The following is a 26,280-nucleotide window of genomic DNA, read 5'->3' on the forward strand; positions in this document are numbered from 1 at the left end:
AGCGCTTCTTGGGATTCGCCAACTACTATCGGCAGTTTATCCCGCACTTCTCGGATCTGGTCAAGCCCCTCACTGCACTCACACGCAAGGGAACACCTGCTAATGGATGGGCTCCAGAGGCTGAGTGCTCCTTCCAGGCACTCAAACGGGCCTTCTCCTCCGCACCAGCCCTGCACAGGCCCGTCGCTGAGAAGCAGTTCTTTCTGGAGGTGGACGCATCCTCCACAGGTGCCGGGGCCGTCCTCACGCAGAGAGCCGCCTCCGGATGTAAGGTCTCTTGCGGCTTCTTTTCGAAGGCCTTTTCCCCCTGTGAGCGGAATTACTCCATTGGTGACCGTGAGTTGCTTGCCATCAAAATGGCCTTGGAGGAGTGGCGTTACCTCCTAGAGGGAGCAGTGCACCCGGTGGTGATCTACACTGACCACAAGAACTTGGCCTATCTCCACTCTGCCCAGAGGCTCAATCCTCGCCAGGCCCGTTGGTCTTTATTCTTTGCTCGCTTTGACTACCGTCTTCATTTTCGTCCCGCAGATAAGAATGTCAAGGCTGACGCCCTCTCCCGGTCTTTTCTTACCGACGATCATGAGGAGGAACCTCGTCCCATCATCGATCCATCCAAGGTGATCATGGTTGCACCGCTCCGACTGTCGCAGGTACCCCCAGGGAAGACGCTGGTGCCTGAACCTAATCGAGAACGCATCCTCCGCTGGGGACATACCTCCTTACTAGCTGGGCACGCGGGTCTGACTAAGACCCTACAGTTGATCGGCCGGTACTACTGGTGGCCTGGGATGCGTCAAGAGGTGACAGACTACGTCTCTGCCTGTTCTTCCTGTGCCTGCAACAAGACCCCCAAATGGCTTCCCGCCGGTCAACTCTTGCCCTTGCCTATACCATCAAAACCATGGCAACACATTGCGATGGACTTCATCACGGATCTTCCTGCATCCTCCGGGAATACTGTCATCTGGGTCGTGGTGGACAGATTTTCCAAGATGGGTCACTTCGTTTCTCTGCCTGGTCTTCCTTCGGCACCCAAGCTGGCCGAGTTGTTTGTTCTACATATCCTCCGGTTGCATGGGTTACCCTCCAACATTGTTTCCGATAGGGGAGTTCAATTCGTGTCCCGATTCTGGCGGTCTCTCTGCAGGAAACTCGATATTACCTTGGACTTCTCTTCGGCTTATCATCCACAGACTAACGGACAGGTGGAACGGGTAAACCAGGTGTTGGCAGGTTATCTACGGCACTTTGTCAACGCACACCACGACAACTGGACGTCCCTACTGCCTTGGGCGGAGTTCTCGTACAATAATCATGTTGGTGAGTCTTCACGTAACACTCCATTTTTTATTGTATATGGGCAGCACCCGAGGATCCCGACCCCCTTGGACATCGCAACTACCAATCCTGCAGCAGAGGCCGTGGCTCGTGACTTCGCCGACATCTGGAACAAGACTCGTGTAGCTCTTGAGAAAGCATCCCAGCGTATGAAGGACCATGCCGACAAAAGAAGACTTGATGCCCAGATGTTTCAACCGGGTGACAAGGTATGGTTGTCAGCCAAGTACGTCCGCCTTAAGGTGCCCTCCTTCAAGCTCGGACCTCGGTACATCGGACCGTTCGAGGTGTCCCGGAGACTCAACGATGTGTGCTATCGGCTACGACTGCCTCCTTCTCTGCGAATACATAATTCTTTCCACCGTTCCCTCCTCAAGCCTGTGATCCTCAACCGCTTCTCCCAGGATCCGGGAGAGCGTCCTCCTCCTATCTCGGCCAATGACGAGTATGAGGTCAGTGCCATTCTGGACGTGAAGAAGAGAGGGCGTGCCACATGGTACCTAGTCGACTGGAAGGGGTTTGGTCCTGAAGAGAGGTCCTGGGAACCGGAGGGCAACATCCATGCTCCTCGTCTCCTACGTCGGTTCCTTGCCAGTCGCCGCCCGGGGGGGCCTGGAGGGGGGGGTACTGTCACCACCTCGCGGTCCGGGGCACCTACTTTCTCTTCCCCGCCTGTTCTTACCTCCTCCGGTTCTGTCCTGAGCCAGCAGGGTCACGCTCCGGTCATCCGCCGGCGCTCCGGGGCCCATCCCTGCAGACATGCTGCCCGGGTCCTTGCTCCCATGTCTGCTGCACTTCCTCGTTCCTCTCCCTCTCCTAGGGAGTGCATAGGGGGCGGGCAGGCCAGCTCTCTGGCTTCTTAAAGGGCCAGCCCGTTCCTACTCACTGCCCCTCCTCCCGGCCTATCTCCTGCAGGCTGGAGGGATAAAAGGATCTCAGTCACTCCTGGACTCCGCCTGGGCAACTTCTATTATCCTGAAGTTGCTGCTCCAGGTCTTGTCCTGCTATGCTTACCAATCCAGTTTGCCTGCCTTACTCTGTGTTCCTTTTTCCCCTAGGATCGTGTCTGGCCTTCTCGGCATCCTGAGTCCTGGATCCTGGACGGTTCCCTGCAGTCTTCAGCCTGCTTCCTAGTTCCACGTTCTGCCCTGTCTTTTCAGTTCATTACCCCCAGCCTCCTAGGTCGGTTTAACACAGGTGTCTGCTTCATCGGACCCTCTATTGGTGGTCAAGGGGAAATCCCTGTATAGGGGTCACTCCAAGCCTTGGACTCCTTAGAGGCACCCTGGTGTTGTGGTCCTGTGGCCCTCCTTTGGGGTGTCTCCCCTAGTATTTGTATTACTTTACAATAAAGCTTTTGAACCTGCTTTCTTGGTCTGGCTCTCCCTTCCTGGTATCAGCAACCGCTGTATTTGCGGTCCAGAGGGTCCACCCGATAGACCCATCTGTAGGGCGTGACATCCACAGCAGGGGACAATTGTATGTCCAAAAACGCTGCGGAAACGCAAAGTGTGCACATAGCCTAAACGTCTTGTTTATGCCACAAACCTTTCCTACATCCTAAATCAAGTATTTTTCATTGTCTACCATGTTCTGGTCCTGTTATTCTGTCTTCTTCCTTGTCTATGTATTCCTACGCACTGCCTTACTCAGCACCTAGGCTTCTGTAATCAAGTAGAAAATTAATAATCAGGGAATAAGAAAAAAGGCACTTATTTAATTCTAGATTTAAAAATTGAATTTACACACTGAATTGCTATCCTAAGTGGTAACTACAGATATGCTAAAGTGACTCCTTGGCTTGAATAGTGACAAACATGTACTTAGATGTATTGTCAAGAATGCAAATGGTACTTTGATGTATACGAACTGCAGATGATGAATTGTTATCAGAAAATATTGGCTTTAAAGGGGCTTTAAAGGGAAGTTTTTACAATTTTAAAGAAATCACATTTCCTATACACTAAGTGGCCTTTCATATTTACCAGTTTTCATTTTTTATTGTGAACCATAAAGGACAAAATTGAAAAATGTTACTGTAGTTGAGAAAAATCATCTCATACCTTGACATTAATAATACTGCACTTAATATACTAGTCTTTTACTAATTTGTGATGTAAGTAAGATATATCATCAGTGGTGTACCGCCAATAGCAGCTCTGCTAGTCAAGTAACTGCTAAGAGGGGCTTGGTACCAAATGTCCCAGTGTCTGCCTAATTCTTCCAACATCTGCCTTTTATGTATGGTATAAGTTGGGAGGATTTATATGGCATCCCGTTCCCTGCCAGGTAACTGCTGCGATTGGAGCTAGCTCTGATAGCAACAGTTAAACTCCTTTAGATGCAGTGAACAGTGACCATAGCATCTAAGCAGTTAGAGACGAGAGACTCTGCAACCCCCATTGGGCCCCTGCGATGTGATCAAAGGAACCTGTTGGATTCAAATTTGGGCGCTATGTATGCATATATAGAAGCTGGTGGCAAATTTAGTGCAAATTTGGCTGTGACCTATTTGAGTATTCTTACTGCTTCAAATTCAGTATGTAATACTTTACATATCAGAATCTGTGCAAATTTCGTGGATATTAAAGCTACAAGGGCTGATTCATCATAGTGTTTACTCAAGTTTTCTGGTAAAAATACTTTGAAAAAGTCACATTTTTTTTGTGCAACATATAGTAACTTTTGATGTTTTTACACCAGATTCGGCCACCTCTGCCAAAGTGGATGAAGCTAGGGAGCAGCCAGAGCATGGTGTGGCTACACCCGGCCATCAAATTAATTAAAACTGATGATGTTTCCTTGGTCAGACTGGAGTAGACTTTCTGTCAAGGCCCACAGAGGCACATGCCACTGATACGCCAAATTCATTAAGTGGCATGCGAACATAACCCCAGTCTGATTGAATCATCCAAACAGTGTACTGCATAGATAGAATTAGCTAGGCCACTTTCGTGCTTGTCTTACTTATCTTTTAAGATGTACAGTAAAAGTACATGTTAATCTGCACAATGTAAAGTAACTTGACTACTTCCTCACCTACATACAGTATGTGTATAGTATTGAGTGAAGTCTGTGCTGCCAGTGTTTCTCTCTTCTGTGAAGAAGGTCTTTGTTGCACTTTGTCATTGGACTCGCTCATACTACTAATTCAGGACTCATTGAATTAATTAGAGCTTGACAATCCAGCAAAGTCATCTTTTTCTTTCTTACAGACATTTCAAGTAACAAATGTGGTATTGCCTCTGCAGTAGAAACATAAGTCCAAGAGGACATTAACCGTCTGTAATGTGGAGTAAACATTTATGCATGGTAATCTAATGGGAGTGATTTAAGGAATAAAAATGGATTATACTGCACTGATTAAACGTTCTAAAGAACACTTTGGGAGATTCACATTGCACAAAGCAGTAGGGCTAAGGATGTTAATGGATAAATAATTCTGTGCTGGATAGAGCGGATGGAAGGAGATCAGATAGGGAATGCAATCGCTCCTTAACAGAACAGAATAATGTGTGGAATGCACTCTACCCAGTCATTACTGGAAATATGGTAAATTATTCTAGAAAGAATACATGCAATGAGATACAGCCTTCCCAAAACCCTGTCTGATGACAAATGCACACTTGTATTTTTTCTGAGTTTTTTATGTTAGCTGTTTTTTAAATTATTCTAGACCAGCTCCATGTTTCTTTTGGTAACAATTTATTTTTATAAAAATAATGGAAGGCTGTATAGTATAGAACAAATATAATAAAGGAAAAAGATGCACAAAAAATGTTAACACAACTAACATTAAATGATTAATCAAATTTCAATTAATTGATAATGAATTGTACAGTTAACTGTTTTATATTTGTGACCCATGTAAAGTCTGTTTGCACAATTATCAGGATCTAGTAATGCGGTCACATACTTCTACAGGTATCTTTGCTTTGTCTGACCAATACCCATTGTGTTTGCCTATGTTTTCGTATGTGTTCTTGCTGTTTCTGGATAGCAAAAATTCCTTCTGGTGCACGTCTCAAGAGGATCTAATTTTCTAGCCTCAATTTAACGCTATGCACTTTGATATCAATAGTGACAAGAGCTACGGAAATGTCAAAAAGCTATTTGCTGATTGTATAGAGCCTTTGTCTGGACCAGAACTGCATTGCTAACTACAGACCTGTCTCTTACCTTTCCTTCATCTCTAAACTCCTGGAACGCTTGGTCCACTCCCGTCTAATACGCTATCTCTCGGATAACTCTCTTCTCGACCCCTTAAAATCTGGTTTCCGTTCTTTACACTCCACTGAAACTGCCCTCACTAAAGTCTCTAATGATCTAATAACAGCTAAATCCAAAGGTCATTGCTCCCTGCTGATTCTCCTGGATCTCTCTGCCGCTGGATCACCAGCTCCTCCTCACTATGCTCCGCTCTATAGGCCTCAAAGACCCTCTCCTGGTTCTCCTCCTACCTCTCTGACTGCAGGTCCCCTCCTCTTCTCTCTATACACTGCCCCTATTGGACAAACAATCAAAAGATTTGGGTTCCAGTATCATCTCTATGCTGATGATACCCAATTATACACTTCTTCCCCTGACATCACCCCTACCCTAATTCAAAGTACCAAGGATTGTCTGTGTGCTGTCTCTAACATCATGTCCTCCCTCTATCTGAAACTAAATCTCTCCAAAACTGAACTTCTTGTGTTTCTCCCTTCTACTAACCTCACTCTACCTAACATTGAAATAACCCTGGAGGGTTCAACCATAACTCCCAAGCAACATGCCCACTGTCTTGGTGTCATGTTCGACACTGAACTTTCCTTTACTCCCTATATCAGGTCACTCACTTGCTCTTGTCACCTGCATCTTAAAAACATCTCCAGAATCCGACCTTTTCTCACCTTTGAAACTGCTAAGACTCTTACTGTCACTCTTATTCATTCTCGTCTGGACTACTGCAACTCTCTTCTGATCGGTCTCCCTCTTACCAAACTTTCTCCTCTCCAATCCATCTTGAATGCGGAAGCCAGGGTCATATTTCTGTCCAGCCTCTTCACCGATGCCTCCATTTTGTGCCAGTCAATACACTGGCTACCCATTTGCTACAGGGTCCAGTATAAACTCATCTCTCTCACCCACAAAGCTCTCTACAGTTCTGCACCGCCTTATATCTCCTCTCTCATCTCTGTCTATCGCCCTACACGTGCCCTCCGTTCTGCAAATGACCTAAAACTAACATCCCCTGTAATCCAAACCTCGCACCTCCGTCTCCAAGACTTCTCTCGTGCTGCTCCAGCTCTCTGGAATGCACTTCCCCAGACGATCAGACTGATACCTAGCCCCGACCTATTCAAGCGCGCTTTAAGAAAACATTTCTTCAAACAAGCCTACCACATCAACTACTCAGTAAACTAACTTTGCCCTGTTCCCTCCTTCCAAATATTACTCTGAATCTGCACCCTACTATTCATCTGTCTCCACACCCTCCATGCACATAACTGCACTTGATAATTGACTATTGCACTTAAACACACGAGCTGATGACCGGATCATGCAGCTTTATATGAAAATCCCTATTTACTATAATTGCCAGACCTGAAATAGCAAGCACTTTTCACCTATTGTGTCCCCCCCATTTCCTTGTAGATTGTAAGCTTGCGAGCAGGGACCTCACTCCTAATGTCACTGTTTAAATTGTCTTAACTTGTATTGAATTTATTGTCTGTATATGTCCCCGCTTAATTGTAAAGGGCTGCACAGTATGTTGGCGCTATATAAATAAAAATTATTATTATTATTTGTCTGAAAGATTGGCCCCTGATCTGGCACTAAAATAGTAGTTAGCTAAGTCAAGGATTTATTTGCGTATTTGGTACAGTTAATTATAAATATATAATGCTGATATATGGATATTCTAGTATAGACATTCATCTGCACCTGCTGTGTAAATAATCTTGTTGGGGGCCAACTGCACACATCCTCTTTGTGTCCTGTTACAAAAGTAACACTTTTGGAACTAAATTTCTGTGATAACAGGACGTAATAAAGTCAGAGGTCTCACTATCTGCCTGTTATTGCTACATGGCACGGAATTAACTGTTATGTAAAGGGAATGTTCCAGTTTCATTTTTCCATGTGTTGTACTAATTATTAAGCCAAAATAATTTGAAATGTGCAAAATGTGTAATGGAAAGTAAATGCTATTGTCAGAGATATGGAGAATGGTATTGTTCTTATTGTCAAAAAGAAAGTTATCACAATTAACACAGTGCTTATTCCTGCTGAAAAAGTTACATATGGGTTTTTTTACCATTGGTAAATGTTACAAACCAAAATGGCGCAGATTGAATCTAAAAGTTGATATAAATTACGTTGAATCACAAAATTTAAGCTAAAAAAACCTCCAGCTTGTGTCACACAAAGAATCATGTGATATGGCTAAGTTCACGTGGAAAAAAATGTTTTTTGGTCTTATTTATACAATTTCTTATAAATAAAAGAAGATTCTTAAAAAAAGCCTTAAAGGTAGCAATCCTCACAATTTCTCATTAATAAAAGGAAACAGGTGAGAAATTAGATATGGTCATATTGTAATTGTACTTTTAGACCCCTGTATAAGTTAAAGGGATTCTGTCAGCAGATTTTTGCTATGTAAAATAAGAGCAGCATAATGTAGGGACTGAGAGCCGGATTCCAGCTATGTAGGTTGCTGAGCTTTGTATAACCCCTCCATGAGTCCTAGTCAGGCAGTAATAATCTCCTGCTGATAAAACACTGATTGTACTGAATTGAAACCACAGCACTTGGCCTAAGTGACACATCACTGTACTCAGGATATCTTTCTCTATATTATGCTGCTCTCAGATTAAACAGCAAAAACCTTCTGATAGATTCCCTTTAACACTGTGGCTGTGACCACATTTGACCAGGATAAGCAAGGAGAAAAATGTACGATCTAGTGGTATTTCCTGTGTCTTTCTGTACTCTTATAATTCAAACCCATTCACCTACATTACGCTGCAATGTAGCATTAGCACAAAGCAATCTTTGGTTGCTCCACCTGTGACACAGCCAAAGTCACTGTCTGTCCATAAGTTAAAAGGTTAAAAATGTCCAGGTGCTCATACTAACTGGTGTAAAATACAATTCAAAAAGTTACATAACTCCAAATACAATAGAGTTTAGCCTCAATTCTCATTGTTTGCCCTCTTCAATTTCATAGATGCAAAAAATGACATTATTAATAGTGATGAGCGAATATACTCGTTACTCGAGATTTTTCGAGCATGCACGGGGGTCCTCCGAGTATTTTTTAGTGCTCTGAGATTTAGTTTTTCTTGCCGCAGCTGAATGATTTACATCTGTTAGCCAGCATAAGTACATGTGGGGATTGCCTGGTTGCTAGATGTAAATCATTCAGCTGTGGCAAGAAAAACTAAATCTCCGAGCACTAAAAAATACACGGAGGACCCCGAGCGTGCTCGAGAAATCTTGAGTAACGAGTATATTCGCTCATCACTAATCTATATATATAATTGTCTAAGGGGTACTTCTGTCTGTCTGCAACTTCCGTAAAGGAAATCCCGTGTTGCTGATTGGTCTTGCCAGCTGCCTGTCATGGCTGCCGCGACCAATCAGCGACGGGCACAGTCTGATTAGTCCCTCCCTACTCCCCTCCAGTCACCGCTCACACAGGGTTAATGCCAGCGGTAACGGACCGCGTTATGCCGCGGGTAACGCACTCCGTTAACGCTGCTATTAACCCTGTGTGTCCCCAACTTTTTACTATTGATGCAGCATCAATAGTAAAAAGATGTAATGTTAAAAATAATAAAAAAACAAAAAACCTGCTATTCTCACCTTCCGTAGTCCGCCGAGGTGCGCGCGGCTGCCACCATCTTCCATTCCCAGAGATGCATTGCCAAATTACCCAGAAGACTTAGCGGTCTCGCAAGACCGCTAAGTCATCTGGGTAATTTCGCAATGCATCCTGGGAACGGAAGATGGCGGCAGCCGCGCGCATCGCCATTGCTTCGCTGGATCCCGGCGGGTGAGTATATAGCTATTTTTTATTTTAAATATTTTTTTTAACAGGGATATGGTGACCACACTGCTATATACTACGTGGGCTGTGTTATATACCGCGTGGCTGCTATATACTACCTGGCCAGTGTTAGATACTATGTGGGCTGTGTTATGTACTGCGTGGGCTGTGCTATATATTACTTGGCCAATGTTATATACTGCGTGGCCTGTGTTATATACTGCGTCGCTGCTATATACTGCGTGGGCTGTGTTATATACTGTAGTACGTGGGCTGTGTTATATACTGTTTGGGCTGTGTTATATACTGCGTGGCCACTGTTATATATTGCGTGACCTGTATTAACGCATCGGGTATTCTACAATATATATGTATGTATATAGCAGCCACATAGTATATAGCACAGGCCACGTAGTATTTCTCTGCTATATACTACATGGCTCCTTTATACTACATGGCCTGAGCTATATACTATGTGGCTGCTATATACATACATACATACATACATATATACATACATATTCTAGAATACCCAATGCATTAGAATCGGGCCACCATCTAGTTATTAATAAATGTGAAATATTCTGTTCGATAGATACACAAGCAATGTTAAACTTCTATGAAAATGTCTTCTCTATTTCTTAAAGAATTAGGTTGAAACTGAAATCTTTGCCTTCTGTTTTAAGCCCGAATAACTTTTATTGTATATATTTACAAAATACTGAGAAATTAATGCTGTGATATTTTTGGATCTGTTTACAGGTACAACGTGGGAGAAAACACTTCGACAGATAGGTTTTGAAAGGTATGTAAAAGATTTTTCTATGTTTTGTAAGCTGATTTATAAAGAGTACATTGAATGATAAATGGCACACTATCCTGGAAACTGCACAACACTGTATTGGTGCACATGGTATGTGGCAAATTTATCATGTGCTAACAGAAGCGTCAAGTATATGACAAACTTTGTCAGTATTCTTATTAGGCTCTGTTGACACTTGTTTTCTATAGTTTTCAGTGATGAGACAAGGTGCAGCTACCATTAGTAAGAAAGCTGTAAAGCCGTTACTAATTGAATTGTCACTTTAGGTGTAGAAAAGTGGCTTCTCATAAACCTCTGGTTGCTGTTTCGTCTCATTTAGATATGACTGGGCTGTCATTACTGAGATAGACATTGGTACTGAGAATCTAAAAAACTTTCTAGAGCAAATATAGGTCCAGTCAATGAATGCATTTTTTTTTACTGTCATACAAACTATTGATACGGTCAATTACATAAACTTAAACTGATATCATACAGTAATATTCACATCAAGCCTTTTGTTTTTCTTTTACTCTCATCTACAGTCGAACCTTTATGATTTGAAGAATTACATATTTTAAGCTATAATATAATGTCAGAGAGGCTGCACTAGCAGTTATTGAAACGTTTTAGTAAGCCTGAATAAATGTCATTTTGCTGGCTACAACTTAAGATCTCTGATCAGTTTTACACATAATGACTTGTCATCTATGATGTCAACACATTCTGAGGAACAATCAGAATCTACTGCAGTCTTTTGCTATCCCTACTGATTTCTCAGGAGAACCGCTACATGCATTAGCTGTATGGTCTTGCTAGGATAGTAGAGTCTTGAGGTTTACTATACTTTTGCTATAGAGCTTGTTAATAACAGGGGTTCTTGATCAGATGATCACCTCTTGTGACGTCCATAAAACTTCACTGGGTAAAATAGCCTAAATTCACCTTTGACAAAATCTCATGACTTAAGTAAAGCAACACACCACCGAAAACTCTACACAAAGGCCCTTTTGTAAGCCTTGTTTTAGGTTCATTTGGTTCATCTCTATGGTTCATCTCTATTGAATGAATTCGCTCTAAAGCTAGGGCTACATGATGACTTACATTATAGTCACATTACAAAATCGCAAAATCAGACTACTACATCGCAACTAATGATAGTGAAGGTGGGGATGTGGAGACCTGCAAGAAATCCAACTATGCCGAATTTCTGTGTGACTGTATTAACAGTAGTCTTGACTGACAACACAACATTTGTGATTGCAATGTTGCAATGTCCTGCCCATCTCTCACCTACCCACAAAAACTGAGTCCCTTATTATGGCTGGTTAACCCCTTCAGCACATAGCATGCTGGAGAGAAATGTATGGGTTTCAGATCAGGGAAGAAAACAATATTTGTGACACACATCTCCCCTCACATACAGTTCCAGTGACCCTGTCACATATCTCCCCTCTCTGCCCAAAAGCGGGGGTTTTGGCACCTTCAGACAAAAAACGGAATTCAGGAGAGAGCATCCACATTACCATGTAACTTCCCGGGTCTATGCTCTACATGGAAACTGAAATCTTGGGCTAAGAACCACCTAGTCACACGGGCATTCTTACCCTTCTTTTACATTAACCATCTCAAGGGGGTATGGTCTGACACTAGTTTGAACCTTCGGCCTAGTAAGTAATATTTCAGTGTATCCATGGCCCATATTATGGCTAAGCACTCCTTGTCAACAATTGCATAGTTTTTCTCACAGGAAGAGAGTTTCTGGCTCAGATACAGGATAGGATGCTGTTCCCCAACCCGATTTCTGAAGCATCTGTCTGGACTACGAATTCTCTGCTAAAGTCCGGTCAGAGGCGTAGCTAGAGCTTTCGCCGCCCGGGGCTGTTCCCGAGTTTGGCGTCCCCCCCCCCCCCCGGGCTCAATACACACAAAGGTTACCAAAAATAGTCAGGACAACACGCACAGAAACAAAACTCTATTTCTTCACTCAGCTGATGTTCAAAAGCCAGACCAGACACCATATCACCACAGTGACCTATAATACTATCTACAAGGCACAAATACCGCCACACCATGACCAGATGACATTACCACCACAGTGATCGAATAATATCAAATACAAGGAACAAACACCACAACATCATGACCAGACCACATATTACCACCACATAGTGACTGAATACTACAATACTGATCAATAATAAAAAAAAAACACAATACTATCACCATAAGTGCCATTATACACAGGAGATCTGTACTTAGTATGCAGCGTCTGTGTATAGGTAATACAGTGATCACCGGTGACATACACAGGACCTCAGTATATAGTATACAGTGTATAGTGTCAGTGTATAGGTAACACACTGACTCACCAGTAACGTCTCTAGGTGAAGTCCTTCATCTTTCATCCCGCACAGACCGCCATCACTTCATCCAGCCAAGACTCGTCTCTGCAGGAAATAACACAGTTATCTCGAGTTCCACTTGCAGAACACATTACTTAATTTTCCCAACTTCTACATTACACCACATGAAGAAGGCGACATAGTGTCACTCTACACAGTAATAGGACCGCCCCACCATTTAAAACAGTATACTCAAAAAATAAAATAAATACATCACTGCAGTAATAATATCTCTTAATTAGCCCCTATGGTAATAATAATATCCCCCATCCTGGCCCCGTGTATCTCATTCCTGGCGTCAGCCATATATTCTCCCATCCTGCCCTCATGAGTATCCATCCTGCCCCATATGATCTTCCCATCTTGCCCCATCTGTCTCCATCCTGCCCCATGATCCTGCCCCATCTGTCTCCAATCCTGCCTCCAGTGTCTCCAGTCATGACGCCATGTCTGTCATCCTGCCCCCTGTGTCTCCAATCATGCCCCGTTTCTCCATTCTGCCCGTGTCAAGCATTCTGCCCCTGTGTCCAGCGTTCTGCCCCAGTGTCCAGCGTTCTGCCCCTGTGTCCAGCCTTCTGCCCCTGTGTCCAGCCTTCTGCCCCTGTGTCCAGCCTTCTGCCCCTGTGTCCAGCGTTCTGCCCCAGTGTCCAGCGTTCTGCCCCAGTGTCCAGCGTTCTGCCCCAGTGTCCAGCGTTCTGCCCCAGTGTCCAGCCTTCTGCCCCAGTGTCCAGCCTTCTGCCCCTGTGTCCAGCCTTCTGCCCCTGTGTCCAGCTTTCTGCCCCAGTGTCCAGCGTTCTGCCCCCGTGTCCAGCGTTCTGCCCCCGTGTCCAGCGTTCTGCCCCAATGTCCTTTCTGCCCCCCTGTGTCCAGCTTTCTGCCCCCCTGTGTCCAGCTTTCTGCCCCCCTGTGTCCAGCTTTCTGCCCCCCCCCCTGTGTCCAGCTTTCTGCCCTGGGCCCCCCGGATTGCCGCTCTCAATAAGAAAAAAAAACAAACAAGTTCTGCTTACCTGACCGCGCTCCTGCTCTCTCTGGTTATCGGTGGGGGCGGCCATCTTCCTGAGGCCGCGCGTGCGCAGATAGAGCGCTCTGCTGCCCGGGGCTTCAGGAAAATGGCCGCGGGATGCCGCAGATGGAGATCGCGGCGGCCATTTTTCTGAAGCCGAGATGCGAACAGGTTCCCTTTAATAGAAAAAAAAATTCTGCGCCGCCGGCGACCCGCCCCCCCCTTCCTACGCCACTGAGTCCGGTACGATCAAAACCAAATGTTTACACAGAGCCCGCTTTATCTCCTGAAATGCCATCTCTGTTTGTTAGGCGTCGAGTTCCTGCCGCTGCATGGGGAATCTCGAGCCATGTCCGCTGCGATCTCCCATTCTTCTCCAGCCGCAGTGGAGCCTGCTCAGCAGAGACGTTGGTCCCAGCGCCTGGCCAGGACAGATCCTGCACGTTTGGCTACTGCTGCCCTTCCAGGTTCAGCCATTATAACTAGTGCTGTTCGGCGGTGAGCAGGCGCTCCTGGGACTAAGTCCTGCTTTTCCCCTCCTGAGCATGCCCAGGGGAAGATCTCTCATTGGAGGTCGGGGGCACATGCTCAGATCCTGTAGCAGCTCCTATTGGTCCACTAGGAAGGTCCTGAACTGCTACAGCTATAAAAGGTTCGCATGGCCACATGGCCATGCGCTAGTATCATTTGTATTTGGCAGTTGCCAGTGGATACTCTGCCACACTGTATATAAGTGGTGTGAGTCTGTTTAGCCTTGGGGCTGTACATTCAGGCAGGCAGCTAGTGTCAGTGGGGGCAGTTAGCCTTGGCTTAGCGTCTGGTTCCTTCATGTGTGCGGTTAGCACAGAAGAGTTCCAGAGCAAGCACAAATTTTGGTTAGGGTTTTAGTCCCTGTGTACAGCGCGACTCTGTGAGGCAACAGATCTCGCTTTCATTTCACACGAGGTGAAGTTTAACCCATGTGTGAGCTCAGTGTCCATCCGCCATTACTTGCAGCAGGTATCTCTGCACTGTGGACCCCGGGCTGCGAACGCACCTCGTATCTGTCACCCTATTATTTGGTGCGTTCCGCTAGCCCTAACACTGTCTCAGCAGTCCATTTCACCAACGTCGACTTTGTGCTCTTAAAGAGATCCGTTAATGGTGTGGCAATGATGGTGAAACTTGGGATAAAAAGCTGGTAATATCACACAATTCCAAGAAACTGTCTCACTTGCTTCTTGGAAAAGCAGTTACGGACACTTCTGAGTCGCCTTGTTCTTTGTTTATCTGTGGCTTGATTTTGCTTCTCCCAACAACATAGTCTAAGTATGTGGTATCTTCCTTCCCTATGGCACACTTTTTTGGATTTATGGTGAACCCAGCATCCAGAACCAACTCTTCCTTTGGCAGATGACTAGCCCAGTCAGGGCTAAAGCACAATGTCATCAAGGTATTCTGCAGCATACTTCTTATGCGGAGTTGAGTCCGATCCATAGCGCTCTTTAAGATAGCTGGGGCCCCCTACAGTCTGAAGGGCATTTTGGTATATTAAAAACACCCATCAGGCATCGAGAAGGCTGTCTTCTCCTTGGCATTCTGGGACATGGGGATCTGCCAGTAGCCCTTCGTCAGGTCGAGGGTTGTAATGTACCTCTAGTGTCCAAGTCACTCAATGAGTTTGTCCATGTGGGGCATTGGATACACATCAAAACTTGACACCTTTTTTAGCCTGCAGTAGTCATTACAAAACCACTACTCACCATCGGGCTTTGGCACGAGGACGATGGGACTCGACCATCCACTTTTTGACTCCTCTATCACACCGAGGTCTAGCATTCTCTTTACCTCATTTGATATCATGGAGTGCTTTAAGAATTCTATAAGACTTGAGGTTCATAATTACATATGGCTCTGTGAACACGTCATGCTCCACCACCTGCATATGCCATGGCAACTCCGAAAACATGTCATGGCTTTGCTGCAGCAGTTTCGAACACTGTTGCATCTGGGCTGGCGTTAATGTTTCCGCAGTTGTGATATCCTCCACTTTGGCTTCGGGACGGGCTCCCAGGCAAGGAGCTCCCAGTGATTCCCAATCTCACCATAGCTGGAGCAAGTTTACATAATATAGTTGGTGCGGCTTCCTTCGACCTGGCTGGTGTATCTTGAAATTCATCTTTCCAGTTTTTCTACCATCTTGTATGGGCCCTGCCACTTGGCTAAGAACTTGCTCTTTACCATGGGGATAAACAATAACACACAGTCCCTAGGCTGAAACTGCCTCAAAAAAGAAGAGAATGTCCAGCTTCACCGAATCCGTAAAAAAGAGTTTTCTTTATTCACAAACTTTAAGGATAGAGGATACAGACTTCAGCACGAGCCATATGGGTAAGAATTTCAACGCGTTTCTGGAGACTACGCTCCCTTAATCATGACAACTGTTGGGATTCCGCCAGTCTTAGCTGGGGTCACCAGGAGGTCAGATCCATTACGGATCCCCTCCTGGCGGACCCCAGCGCTAGTTGGAATGCATCCTTACCTTGCAATTGTAAAATAAATTTTGAAAAGTATTTTTATTTCAGTTATTCCGTGTTATTTGCACACAGGCCTAAAAGGCCCCAGGTGCGTAAATATGGGGTAGTCCCAAAAAAAGGTTGTTGTACCGAAATGCCTATAACATAAAAATATATGAACAACTGGAAATTACTAACAACTATATATCTGAGGAATACCTAGAGTTTCAAAATTCTAACTAAAGTAATTTTACAGAAAATAGAAAACAAGTAACCTGGCAGGCCTGCGAGGCCCCAGGTATGCATCCGCCAGCCTTAGCTGGGGTCACCAGGAGGTCAGATCCATTATGGAATCCCGTCCTGGCGGACCCCTGCGCTAGTGGGAATGCATCTTTACTTTGCAATAAACTTTGAAAAGTATTTTTATTTGAGTTATTCCATGATAATTGTAAACAGGCCTAAAAGGCCCCAGGTGCGTGAATGTGTAGATTTCTATGGGTATGCGTTCTAGGGTTAAGGTAAGGTTCCTAATTTGAGCAGTCCCAAAGTTCTCTTCAGTTACTTCTAAGTCAGCGAAGTTGGGCTCTTCTGTCACCATCTAATCCCCCTTTCCAGTGAAGACACATAGGGGAAACGCCTCCATCTATGATTTTGATGGAGTCTCTTCCCAAGGGATCTGACCTTTGTCCAATACACTCTGTGCAGACTCCTTTTGACAGAAGTCCCAAAATAAGGAAAAATCCTGCTCCAGTTTGACGGAATGTAACAAGTCTTTTACTACCCCAAACCAATGGGACTTAGTGACACACTCTGTTCCCATGGTCACTCTGACCACAGGGTAGTCCTTGGCGTCTCCATGTATGCAGCAGACGCATGCAAACTTATCAAGGATCAACTGATGGGGCAGTGTAGCACTGATTAGGGTCACTAGACTTCCAGAGTCCAAAAGTCCAAGAACCAGTACCCCATTGATGGACACAGTACATGCCTGCTTCCCCTCGTCGGGTTGACAGTCTACATTACAGGCGAGATAGGCGTAATAGGAACAACGCCTGCCTAGGCTGCAGTCCATTGGTTCAGGGCACATATGACACAGGGAGGCTGTGTCCAGGATTTTGACTTCACCAACAGACCACATCCTTAACAACAGTCTTCGGGGACCCCTCAGAGGGATTTTGACACCCCCCATTTGTGGGTCTACATGCCCTCTGTGGTGAGCCCGCCTCCCTTTGGGTATTCCAGTACGGGGAAGTGGCGATATCTTTTTTTCCCGAGGGATTTGTCGACAACTTGGTACCTCTCAACTAGGATAACTGGGTCGTCTGCATTCCAGGGGTCGTACTGGGCAACCCAGGTCTGTATTGGGCTGGAACGGAAGTGGATGAACCTGTCCATCACCTCGCACTCGACCATCTGGGCAAAAGTGGAAGTCTAAGGGTACTGTCACACTAAGCGACGCTGCAGCGATAGCGACAGCGATGCCGATCGCTGCAGCGTTGCTGTGTGGTCGCTGGAGAGCTGTCACACAGACCGCTCTCCAGCGACCAACGATGCCGAGGTTCCCGGGTAACCAGGGTAAACATCGGGTTGCTAAGCGCAGGGCCGCGCTTAGTAACCCGATGTTTACCCTGGTTACCAGCGTAAAATGTAAGTACATACTTACATGCGTCCCCCGGCGTCCGCTTCCTGTAATGACTGAGCGCCGGCAGTAGCAGGGCACAGCGGTGACGTCACCGCTGTGCTGTGCTTTCACTTTCAATTTGCGGCGCTCAGTCAGTGTGGGAAGCGGACGCCGGGGGAAGCATGTGAGTATGTAGTGTTTGTTTTTTTTTACATTTTACGCTGGTAACCAGGGTAAACATCGGGTTACTAAGCGCGGCCCTGCGCTTAGTAACCCGATGTTTACCCTGGTTACCAGCGTAAAATGTCGCTGGTATGGTTGCTTTTGCTGTCAAACACGGCGATACACGGCGACCTAGCGACCAAATAAAGTGCAGACCTTCTAGCAGCGACCAGCAATTTCACAGCGGGATCTAGATCGCTGCTGCGTGTCAAATACAGCGATATCGCTACCTAGGACGCTGCAACGTCACAGATCGCTGGCGACGTTGCTTAGTGTGACGGTACCTTAAGACTACAACCACTTTTGGGCTAGGTGCAACCAGTCAAACACCTGCAAGCGAGGGGGTTTGTTGTCAGCCAATGTCCAGTGCAAACAACACACGTCAAATCAACTCCAGGCCTTTTATCTGCTTAATTGAGAATGACATAACAAAGGGATTGCCCACACCTGTTTATGAAATAGCCTTGGAGTAAATTGTCCAATTACTTTTGGTTCCTTTAAAAACAGGGTGGCACATGTTAAGGAGCTGAAACTCCTAAACCCTTCATCCAATTTTAATGTGGATACCCTCAGATGAAAGCTGAAAGTCTGAACTTCAATTGCATCTGAATTGTTTTGTTTAAAATTCATTGTGGTAATATCTATAACCAAAATTAGAAAAATGTTGTCTCTGTCCAAATATATATGGACTTAACTGTACAGTTATGTATTTCCAACACTAACTGGTCTAATGAAATTGAACAGTTTCTTCCACAAAATACAACACATAATACCTTCAAACAGTGTTACACTCAGAAAAAGCAGTATGTTATTGCACTACCTCCTGTATTTCGCTTACTAGACAGTATGTTTTCCTCCTCCCATAAGTGCCATAAGTTTTCTGGTGGAGACAAGCTGAAGAGTGTATCAGGGGTCATTCATTCTGAACGTCCCTTGTGACTTCTTTTTGATCTACTTACTTGTCTTAATGATGACTGTTTTCATAGGATAATAGTTGTGATCTATGATGGCATTTAGCTTTTGTAATGGTCATATTGATTTTGGGTCGACCATTATGTTGAGATGCAGTTGTTTAAAGACTATAAATATTGTGCCAGCTGTTTGATATTGAGTAGAAACCTAGCATTTGTGACTTGCTGAACTGAGTAGTGCTTGCTTCTTTTATATGGCATATGAAATGACCACACCACAGTTGATTTGTGAATGTATATTTCTTATTAGTTGTCAGTTAATAACTCAGTGATACATAAATATTCAAATTATTGTCCAGGGAATAGAAATGCATTGTTTTCAAAACACAGTGGCCCACATTTATCACAGGTGCTGGGTTTCAAGTAAATTTTAGTAAGGTCTTGTATAGACATGTTTTTCGATCTGTGAGATATCCTTGTTCGTGGACAACACGAGGGCAGCACTTGGATCAATTGTAGCTAATGTACTTCTGGGCATCAGTGATTTTCCACATGAACCGATGAACCTTGCAGCATGCATTGCTTCTGTGTGAATAGTGTTTGGCCAATAAAGGACTGAAATAATCGTTTTTTAAATTTGTCCCTCATACCGTGAAATCGCCAGGGGGGCAGGTCTTTCCCCCCTAATCCAGACGCCTCCCAGCCATCACTCATGGCCTCTGTGTGCCGAGCGCCGCCTCCTCTTCCATCAGTAGTGTCCCCGGCGCCTGCGCAGTTGTTTTTTTTTTTTGGGGGGGGGCATGCGCAGTTGCGCTGCCCTTCGAACTTACAGCGCAGGCGCCGGGGACGCTACTGATGGAAGAGGAGGCGGCGCTCGGCACACAGAGGCCATGAGTGATGGCTGGGAGGCATCTGGATTAGGGGGGAAACACCTGCCCCCCTGGCGATTTCACGGTATGAGGGACAAATTTAAAATACGATTATTTCAGCAGTGCCAGGGACCCGAACTAAAAGAGCCACCTTATCAGAATGCAGCATTACTGCTGCACAAGGTGGCTCTTTTAGTTACAAACCCCTGGGGGGGTGACAGGTTCCTTTTATCCCTTGGGCCCCTGTGTGACTGCACAGATTGCACCAATGGTATGTCCGGAACTGTCAATCAGCCTTAATTATAAAATCTATTGCAGAAAAGAAGCAGAAGGGTTGCCCTAGCAAACAAATAGATTATCACTTTTTTTTTTATCTAATGTGTGCTAGGAAAATGACTGCTGGAATTTGATTGCAGTTTGCTGGAAGAATACATAAAGAAAACATCCAGGGCAACCATTCAGAATCAAGGTGTCATTTTTTTTAGCTCAGTTTAAAAGGCAAGAGCAGTGATCTGATTGGTAGTTATGGTAGCACCAGGATTTTTATTTAGCACTTCCATAAATAAGGCCCAAAAATCTGTTCTAGACAATTATAAATTCTAGGGGAAGTGGCAACACAAGTAAATGACTAAATAGTTACCTGACTCATTTCTTATATTTTAGTACTGCAAATATTTGAGGGATAAAGTCTGCAACAAAAACATTTGGTTGTCAAATAAGTTTGTAGGAGTAACAAAAAGCATTCATATTTAGTCTGAAAGGTACACAACGTTCTCATTACCTAACCAGGCTAAAAGAAAGCATCTATGTCTGGAAGAGAACTCAAAGGAAGCTCTGATAGAAGCTCTGTTACAGCTCTAGACACAGTATGTAGCCAGTACTGCTAAGAAATTCTGCATCTCAGCGCCTTCTAGTCTGAAATGAACGATTGACTGACTTACAGCTTGACAACCTAATGCTTTTATTAACCTCTCCCCAACCAAGCGATTTTACATTTTTGCTCTTTAGTTTTTTTTTTTACCTGGTCTTTGTTTTAATTCACATTGATTCTAATCGCAATTTTTTTTCTGCAGCGTATTAGCAACTGAAATACCGCAGTTCTGACACTTCATTTTTCTTCATTATAGTGCTTTGGAACAAAGCACTATACTGTTATTCCATCGTGGATAACTTCTTCTTATTATAGTGCTTTGGAACAAAGCACTATACTGTTATTCCACCGTGGATTACTTCTTATTATTATAGCGCTTTGGAACAAAGCACTATACTGTTATTCCACCGTGGTAAACTTCTTATTATAGTGCTTTGGAACAAAGCACTATACTGTTATTCCACCGTGGTAAACTTCTTATTATAGTGCTTTGGAACAAAGCACTATACTGTTATTCCACCGTGGTAAACTTCTTCTTCTTATTATAGTGCTTTGGAACAAAGCACTATACTGTTATTCCACCGTGGTAAACTTCTTATTCTTATTATTATTATTCAGTCCGCACGTAATGCGGCCCGAACCGCTAAACTCACAGACTCCAGTGAGGTGTCATTTCGAAGCCAGCGTTCCTGAGAGGTGTGCTAAGTATTTTTCGTGTCGATCGGATATGTAGTTTTGGCGCAATTTGCGTTTGAAAAAAGTGTCTCAATGCATTTCAATAGGGAAATTTTCCAATACGTTTATAATGGGCCTGATTTCTGAGGCAATTTCTACAAATAACTGCCACCTGGCTGATTAGCTCATTGATATGCGCAGTGAGACCCAGTTACTATGCCAACGCCTATAAACTCTACCAGCCCACCAGGTCACAAGTTTTGTCAGATAATATCAGCTCTTAAAGTGACAGTACAGCACAATTACAAAGCACTATCTGTAGTCTTATCATTATTGCCCCGCTCACCAAATCGGACCCAGCCCACCAAATCGGACCAGAGTGCCCCCGCTTGCCAAATCGGACCCAGAGTGCCCCCGCTTGCCAAATCGGACCCAGAGTGGCGCCGCCCGTCAAGTCGGACCCAGAGTGGCGCCGCCCGCCAAATCGGACCCAGAGTGGCGCCGCCCGCCAAATCGGACCCAGAGTGGCGCCGCCCGCCAAATCGGACCCAGAGTGGCGCCGCCCGCCAAATCGGACCCAGAGTGGCGCCGCCCGCCAAATCGGACCCAGAGTTGCGCCGCCCGCCAAATCGGACCCAGAGAGGCGCCGCCCGCCAAATCGGACCCAGAGTGGCGCCGCCCGCAAAATCGGACCCAGAGTGGCGCCGCCCGCCAAATCAGACCCAGAGTGACCCGGGCCACCAAATCGGACCCAGAGTGACCCGGCCCGCCAAATCGGACCCAGAGTGACCCGGGCCGCCAAATCGGACCCAGAGTGGCGCCGCCCGCCAAATCGGACCCAGAGTGGCGCCGCCCGCCAAATCGGACCCAGAGTGGCACCGCCCGCCAAATCGGACCCAGAGTGGCGCCGCCTGCCAAATCAGACCCAGAGTGGCACCGCCCGCCAAATCGGACCCAGAGTGGCGCCGCCCGCCAAATCGGACCCAGAGTGGCGCTGCCCGCCAAATCGGACCCAGAGTGGCGCCGCCCACCAAATTGGACCCAGAGTGACCCGGGCCGCCAAATCGGACCCAGAGTGGCGCCGCCCGCCAAATCGGACCCAGAGTGGCGCCGCCCGCCAAATCGGACCCAGAGTGGCGCCGCCCGCCAAATCGGACCCCGAGTGGCGCCGCCCACCAAATCGGACCCAGAGTGACCCGGCCCGCCAAATCGGACCCAGAGTGACCCGGCCCGCCAAATCGGACCCAGAGTGACCCGGCCCGCCAAATCGGACCCAGAGTGACCCGGCCCGCCAAATCGGACCCAGAGTGACCCGGCCCACCAAATCGGACCAAGAGTGGCGCCGCCCGCCAAGTCAGACCCACAGTGGCGCCGCCCGCCAAGTCGGACCCAGAGTGGCGCCGCCCGCCAAGTCGGACCCAGAGTGGCGCCGCCCGCCAAGTCGGACCCAGAGTGGCGCCGCCCGCCAAGTCGGACCCAGAGTGGCGCCGCCCGCCAAGTCGGACCCAGAGTGGCGCCGCCCGTCAAATCGGACCCAGAGTGGCGCCGCCCGTCAAATCGGACCCAGAGTGACCCGGGCCACCAAATCGGACCCAGAGTGACCCGGGCCACCAAATCGGACCCAGAGTGACCCGGGCCACCAAATCGGACCCAGAGTGACCCGGGCCACCAAATCGGACCCAGAGTGACCCGGGCCACCAAATCGGACCCAGAGTGACCCGGGCCACCAAATCGGACCCAGAGTGACCCGGGCCACCAAATCGGACCCAGAGTGACCCGGGCCACCAAATCGGACCCAGAGTGACCCGGGCCACCAAATCGGACCCAGAGTGACCCAGGCCACCAAATCGGACCCAGAGTGACCCGGGCCACCAAATCGGACCCAGAGTGACCCGGGCCACCAAATCGGGCCCAGAGTGACCCGGGCCACCAAATCGGGCCCAGAGTGACCCGGGCCACCAAATCGGGCCCAGAGTGACCCGGGTTGACCAAATCGGGCCCAGAGTGACCCGGGCCACCAAATCGGGCCCAGAGTGACCCGGGCCACCAAATGGGACCCAGAGTGACCCGGGCCACCAAATGGGACCCAGAGTGACCCGGGCCACCAAATGGGACCCAGAGTGACCCGGGCCACCAAATGGGACCCAGTGACCCGGCCCACCAAATGGGACCCAGAGTGACCCGGCCCACCAAATGGGACCCAGAGTGACCCGGCCCACCAAATGGGACCCAGAGTGACCCGGCCCACCAAATGGGACCCAGAGTGACCCGGCCCACCAAATGGGACCCAGAGTGACCCGGCCCACCAAATCGGACCCAGAGTGACCCGGCCCACCAAATCGGACCCAGAGTGACCCGGCCCACCAAATCGGACCCAGAGTGACCCGGCCCACCAAGCCTCAACCCTGAGGGGCTACAACTACCAAACCAGCGCCTGAGGGGCACCCAAGTGTGAAAGTCTTGCAGGGGCAGCCCGGGCACCATTCCAAAGCACTATCTGTAGTTCCTTCAGGAAATACCCATCTAGTTCTTATTATTATTATTCAGTCCGCACGTAATGCGGCCCGAACCGCTAAACTCACAGACTCCAGTGAGGTGTCATTTTGAAGCCAGCGTTCCTGAGAGGTGTGCTAAGTATTTTTCGTGTCGATCGGATTTGTAGTTTTGGCGCAATTTGCGTTTGAAAAAAGTGTCTCAATGCATTTCAATAGGGAAATTTTCCAATACGTTTATAATGGGCCTGATTTCTGAGGCAATTTCTAAAAATAACTGCCACCTGGCTGATTACCTCATTGATATGCGCAGTGAGACCCAGTTACTATGCCAACGCCTATAAACTCTACCAGCCCACCAGGTCACAAGTTTTGTCAGATAATATCAGCTCTTAAAGTGACAGTACAGCACAATTACAAAGCACTATCTGTAGTCTTATCATTATTGCCCCGCTCACCAAATCGGACCCAGCCCACCAAATCGGACCAGAGTGCCCCCGCTTGCCAAATCGGACCCAGAGTGCCCCCGCCCGCCAAATCGGACCCAGAGTGCCCCCGCCCGTCAAGTCGGACCCAGAGTGGCGCCGCCCGCCAAATCGGACCCAGAGTGGCGCCGCCCGCCAAATCGGACCCAGAGTGGCGCCGCCCGCCAAATCGGACCCAGAGTGGCGCCGCCCGCCAAATCGGACCCAGAGTGGCGCCGCCCGCCAAATCAGACCCAGAGTGGCGCCGCCCGCCAAATCTGACCCAGAGTGGCGCCGCCCGCCAAATCGGACCCAGAGAGGCGCCGCCCGCCAAATCGGACCCAGAGTGGCGCCGCCCGCCAAATCGGACCCAGAGTGGCGCCGCCCGCCAAATCGGACCCAGAGTGACCTGGGCCACCAAATCGGACCCAGAGTGACCCGGGCCGCCAAATCGGACCCAGAGTGACCCGGGCCGCCAAATCGGACCCAGAGTGGCGCCGCCCGCCAAATCGGACCCAGAGTGGCGCCGCCCGCCAAATCGGACCCAGAGTGGCGCCGCCCGCCAAATCGGACCCAGAGTGGCGCCGCCCGCCAAATCGGACCCAGAGTGGCGCCGCCCGCCAAATCGGACCCAGAGTGGCGCCGCCCGCCAAATCGGACCCAGAGTGGCGCCGCCCGCCAAATCGGACCCAGAGTGGCGCCGCCCGCCAAATCGGACCCAAAGTGACCCGGGCCGCCAAATCGGACCCAGAGTGGCGCCGCCCGCCAAATCGGACCCAGAGTGGCGCCGCCCGCCAAATCGGACCCAGAGTGGCGCCGCCCGCCAAATCGGACCCAGAGTGACCCGGCCCGCCAAATCGGACCCAGAGTGACCCGGCCCGCCAAATCGGACCCAGAGTGACCCGGCCCGCCAAATCGGACCCAGAGTGACCCGGCCCGCCAAATCGGACCCAGAGTGACCCGGCCCGCCAAATCGGACCCAGAGTGGCGCCGCCCGCCAAGTCGGACCCAGAGTGGGGCCGCCCGCCAAGTCGGACCCAGAGTGGCGCCGCCCGCCAAGTCGGACCCAGAGTGGCGCCGCCCGCCAAGTCGGACCCAGACTGGCGCCGCCCGCCAAATCGGACCCAGAGTGACCCGGGCCACCAAATCGGACCCAGAGTGACCCGGGCCGCCAAATCGGACCCAGAGTGACCCGGGCCGCCAAATCGGACCCACAGTGGCGCCGCCCGCCAAATCGGACCCACAGTGGCGCCGCCCGCCAAATCGGACCCAGAGTGGCGCCGCCCGCCAAATCGGACCCAGAGTGGCGCCGCCCGCCAAATCGGACCCAGAGTGGCGCCGCCCGCCAAATCGGACCCAGAGTGGCGCCGCCCGCCAAATCGGACCCAGAGTGGCGCCGCCCGCCAAATCGGACCCAGAGTGGCGCCGCCCGCCAAATCGGACCCAGAGTGGCGCCGCCCGCCAAATCGGACCCAGAGTGGCGCCGCCCGCCAAATCGGACCCAGAGTGGCGCCGCCCGCCAAATCGGACCCAGAGTGACCCGGCCCGCCAAATCGGACCCAGAGTTACCCGGCCCGCCAAATCGGACCCAGAGTGACCCGGCCCGCCAAATCGGACCCAGAGTGACCCGGCCCGCCAAATCGGACCCAGAGTGACCCGGCCCGCCAAATCTGACCCAGAGTGACCCGGCCCGCCAAATCGGACCCAGAGTGACCCGGCCCGCCAAATCGGACCCAGAGTGACCCGGCCCGCCAAATCGGACCCAGAGTGACCCGGCCCGCCAAATCTGAACCAGAGTGACCCGGCCCGCCAAATCGGACCCAGAGTGGCGCCGCCCGCCAAGTCGGACCCAGAGTGGCGCCGCCCGCCAAGTCGGACCCAGAGTGGCGCCGCCCGCCAAGTCGGACCCAGAGTGGCGCCGCCCGCCAAGTCGGACCCAGACTGGCGCCGCCCGCCAAATCGGACCCAGAGTGACCCGGCCCACCAAATCGGACCCAGAGTGACCCGGCCCACCAAATCGGACCCAGAGTGACCCGGCCCACCAAATCGGACCCAGAGTGACCCGGCCCACCAA

At 48.5% G+C, this 26,280-nt stretch overlaps 1 protein-coding gene across 6 annotated transcripts in view; it reads left to right on the top strand.

Moving 5' to 3' along the window:
- Positions 1-26,280, top strand: part of PIEZO2 (piezo type mechanosensitive ion channel component 2) — a 737,984-nt gene that overhangs the window by 327,614 nt on the left and 384,090 nt on the right. For all 6 annotated transcript variants that reach the window (XM_077270184.1, XM_077270188.1, XM_077270185.1 and 3 more), the window contains exon 4: positions 10,139-10,181. In XM_077270184.1, coding sequence (XP_077126299.1) covers positions 10,139-10,181 — 43 coding nt within the window. The remainder of the gene's footprint in view (positions 1-10,138; positions 10,182-26,280) is intronic.

Source organism: Ranitomeya variabilis, chromosome 6 (assembly GCF_051348905.1).
Source record: "Ranitomeya variabilis isolate aRanVar5 chromosome 6, aRanVar5.hap1, whole genome shotgun sequence".
NCBI classification, from domain to species: Eukaryota; Metazoa; Chordata; class Amphibia; order Anura; family Dendrobatidae; genus Ranitomeya; species Ranitomeya variabilis.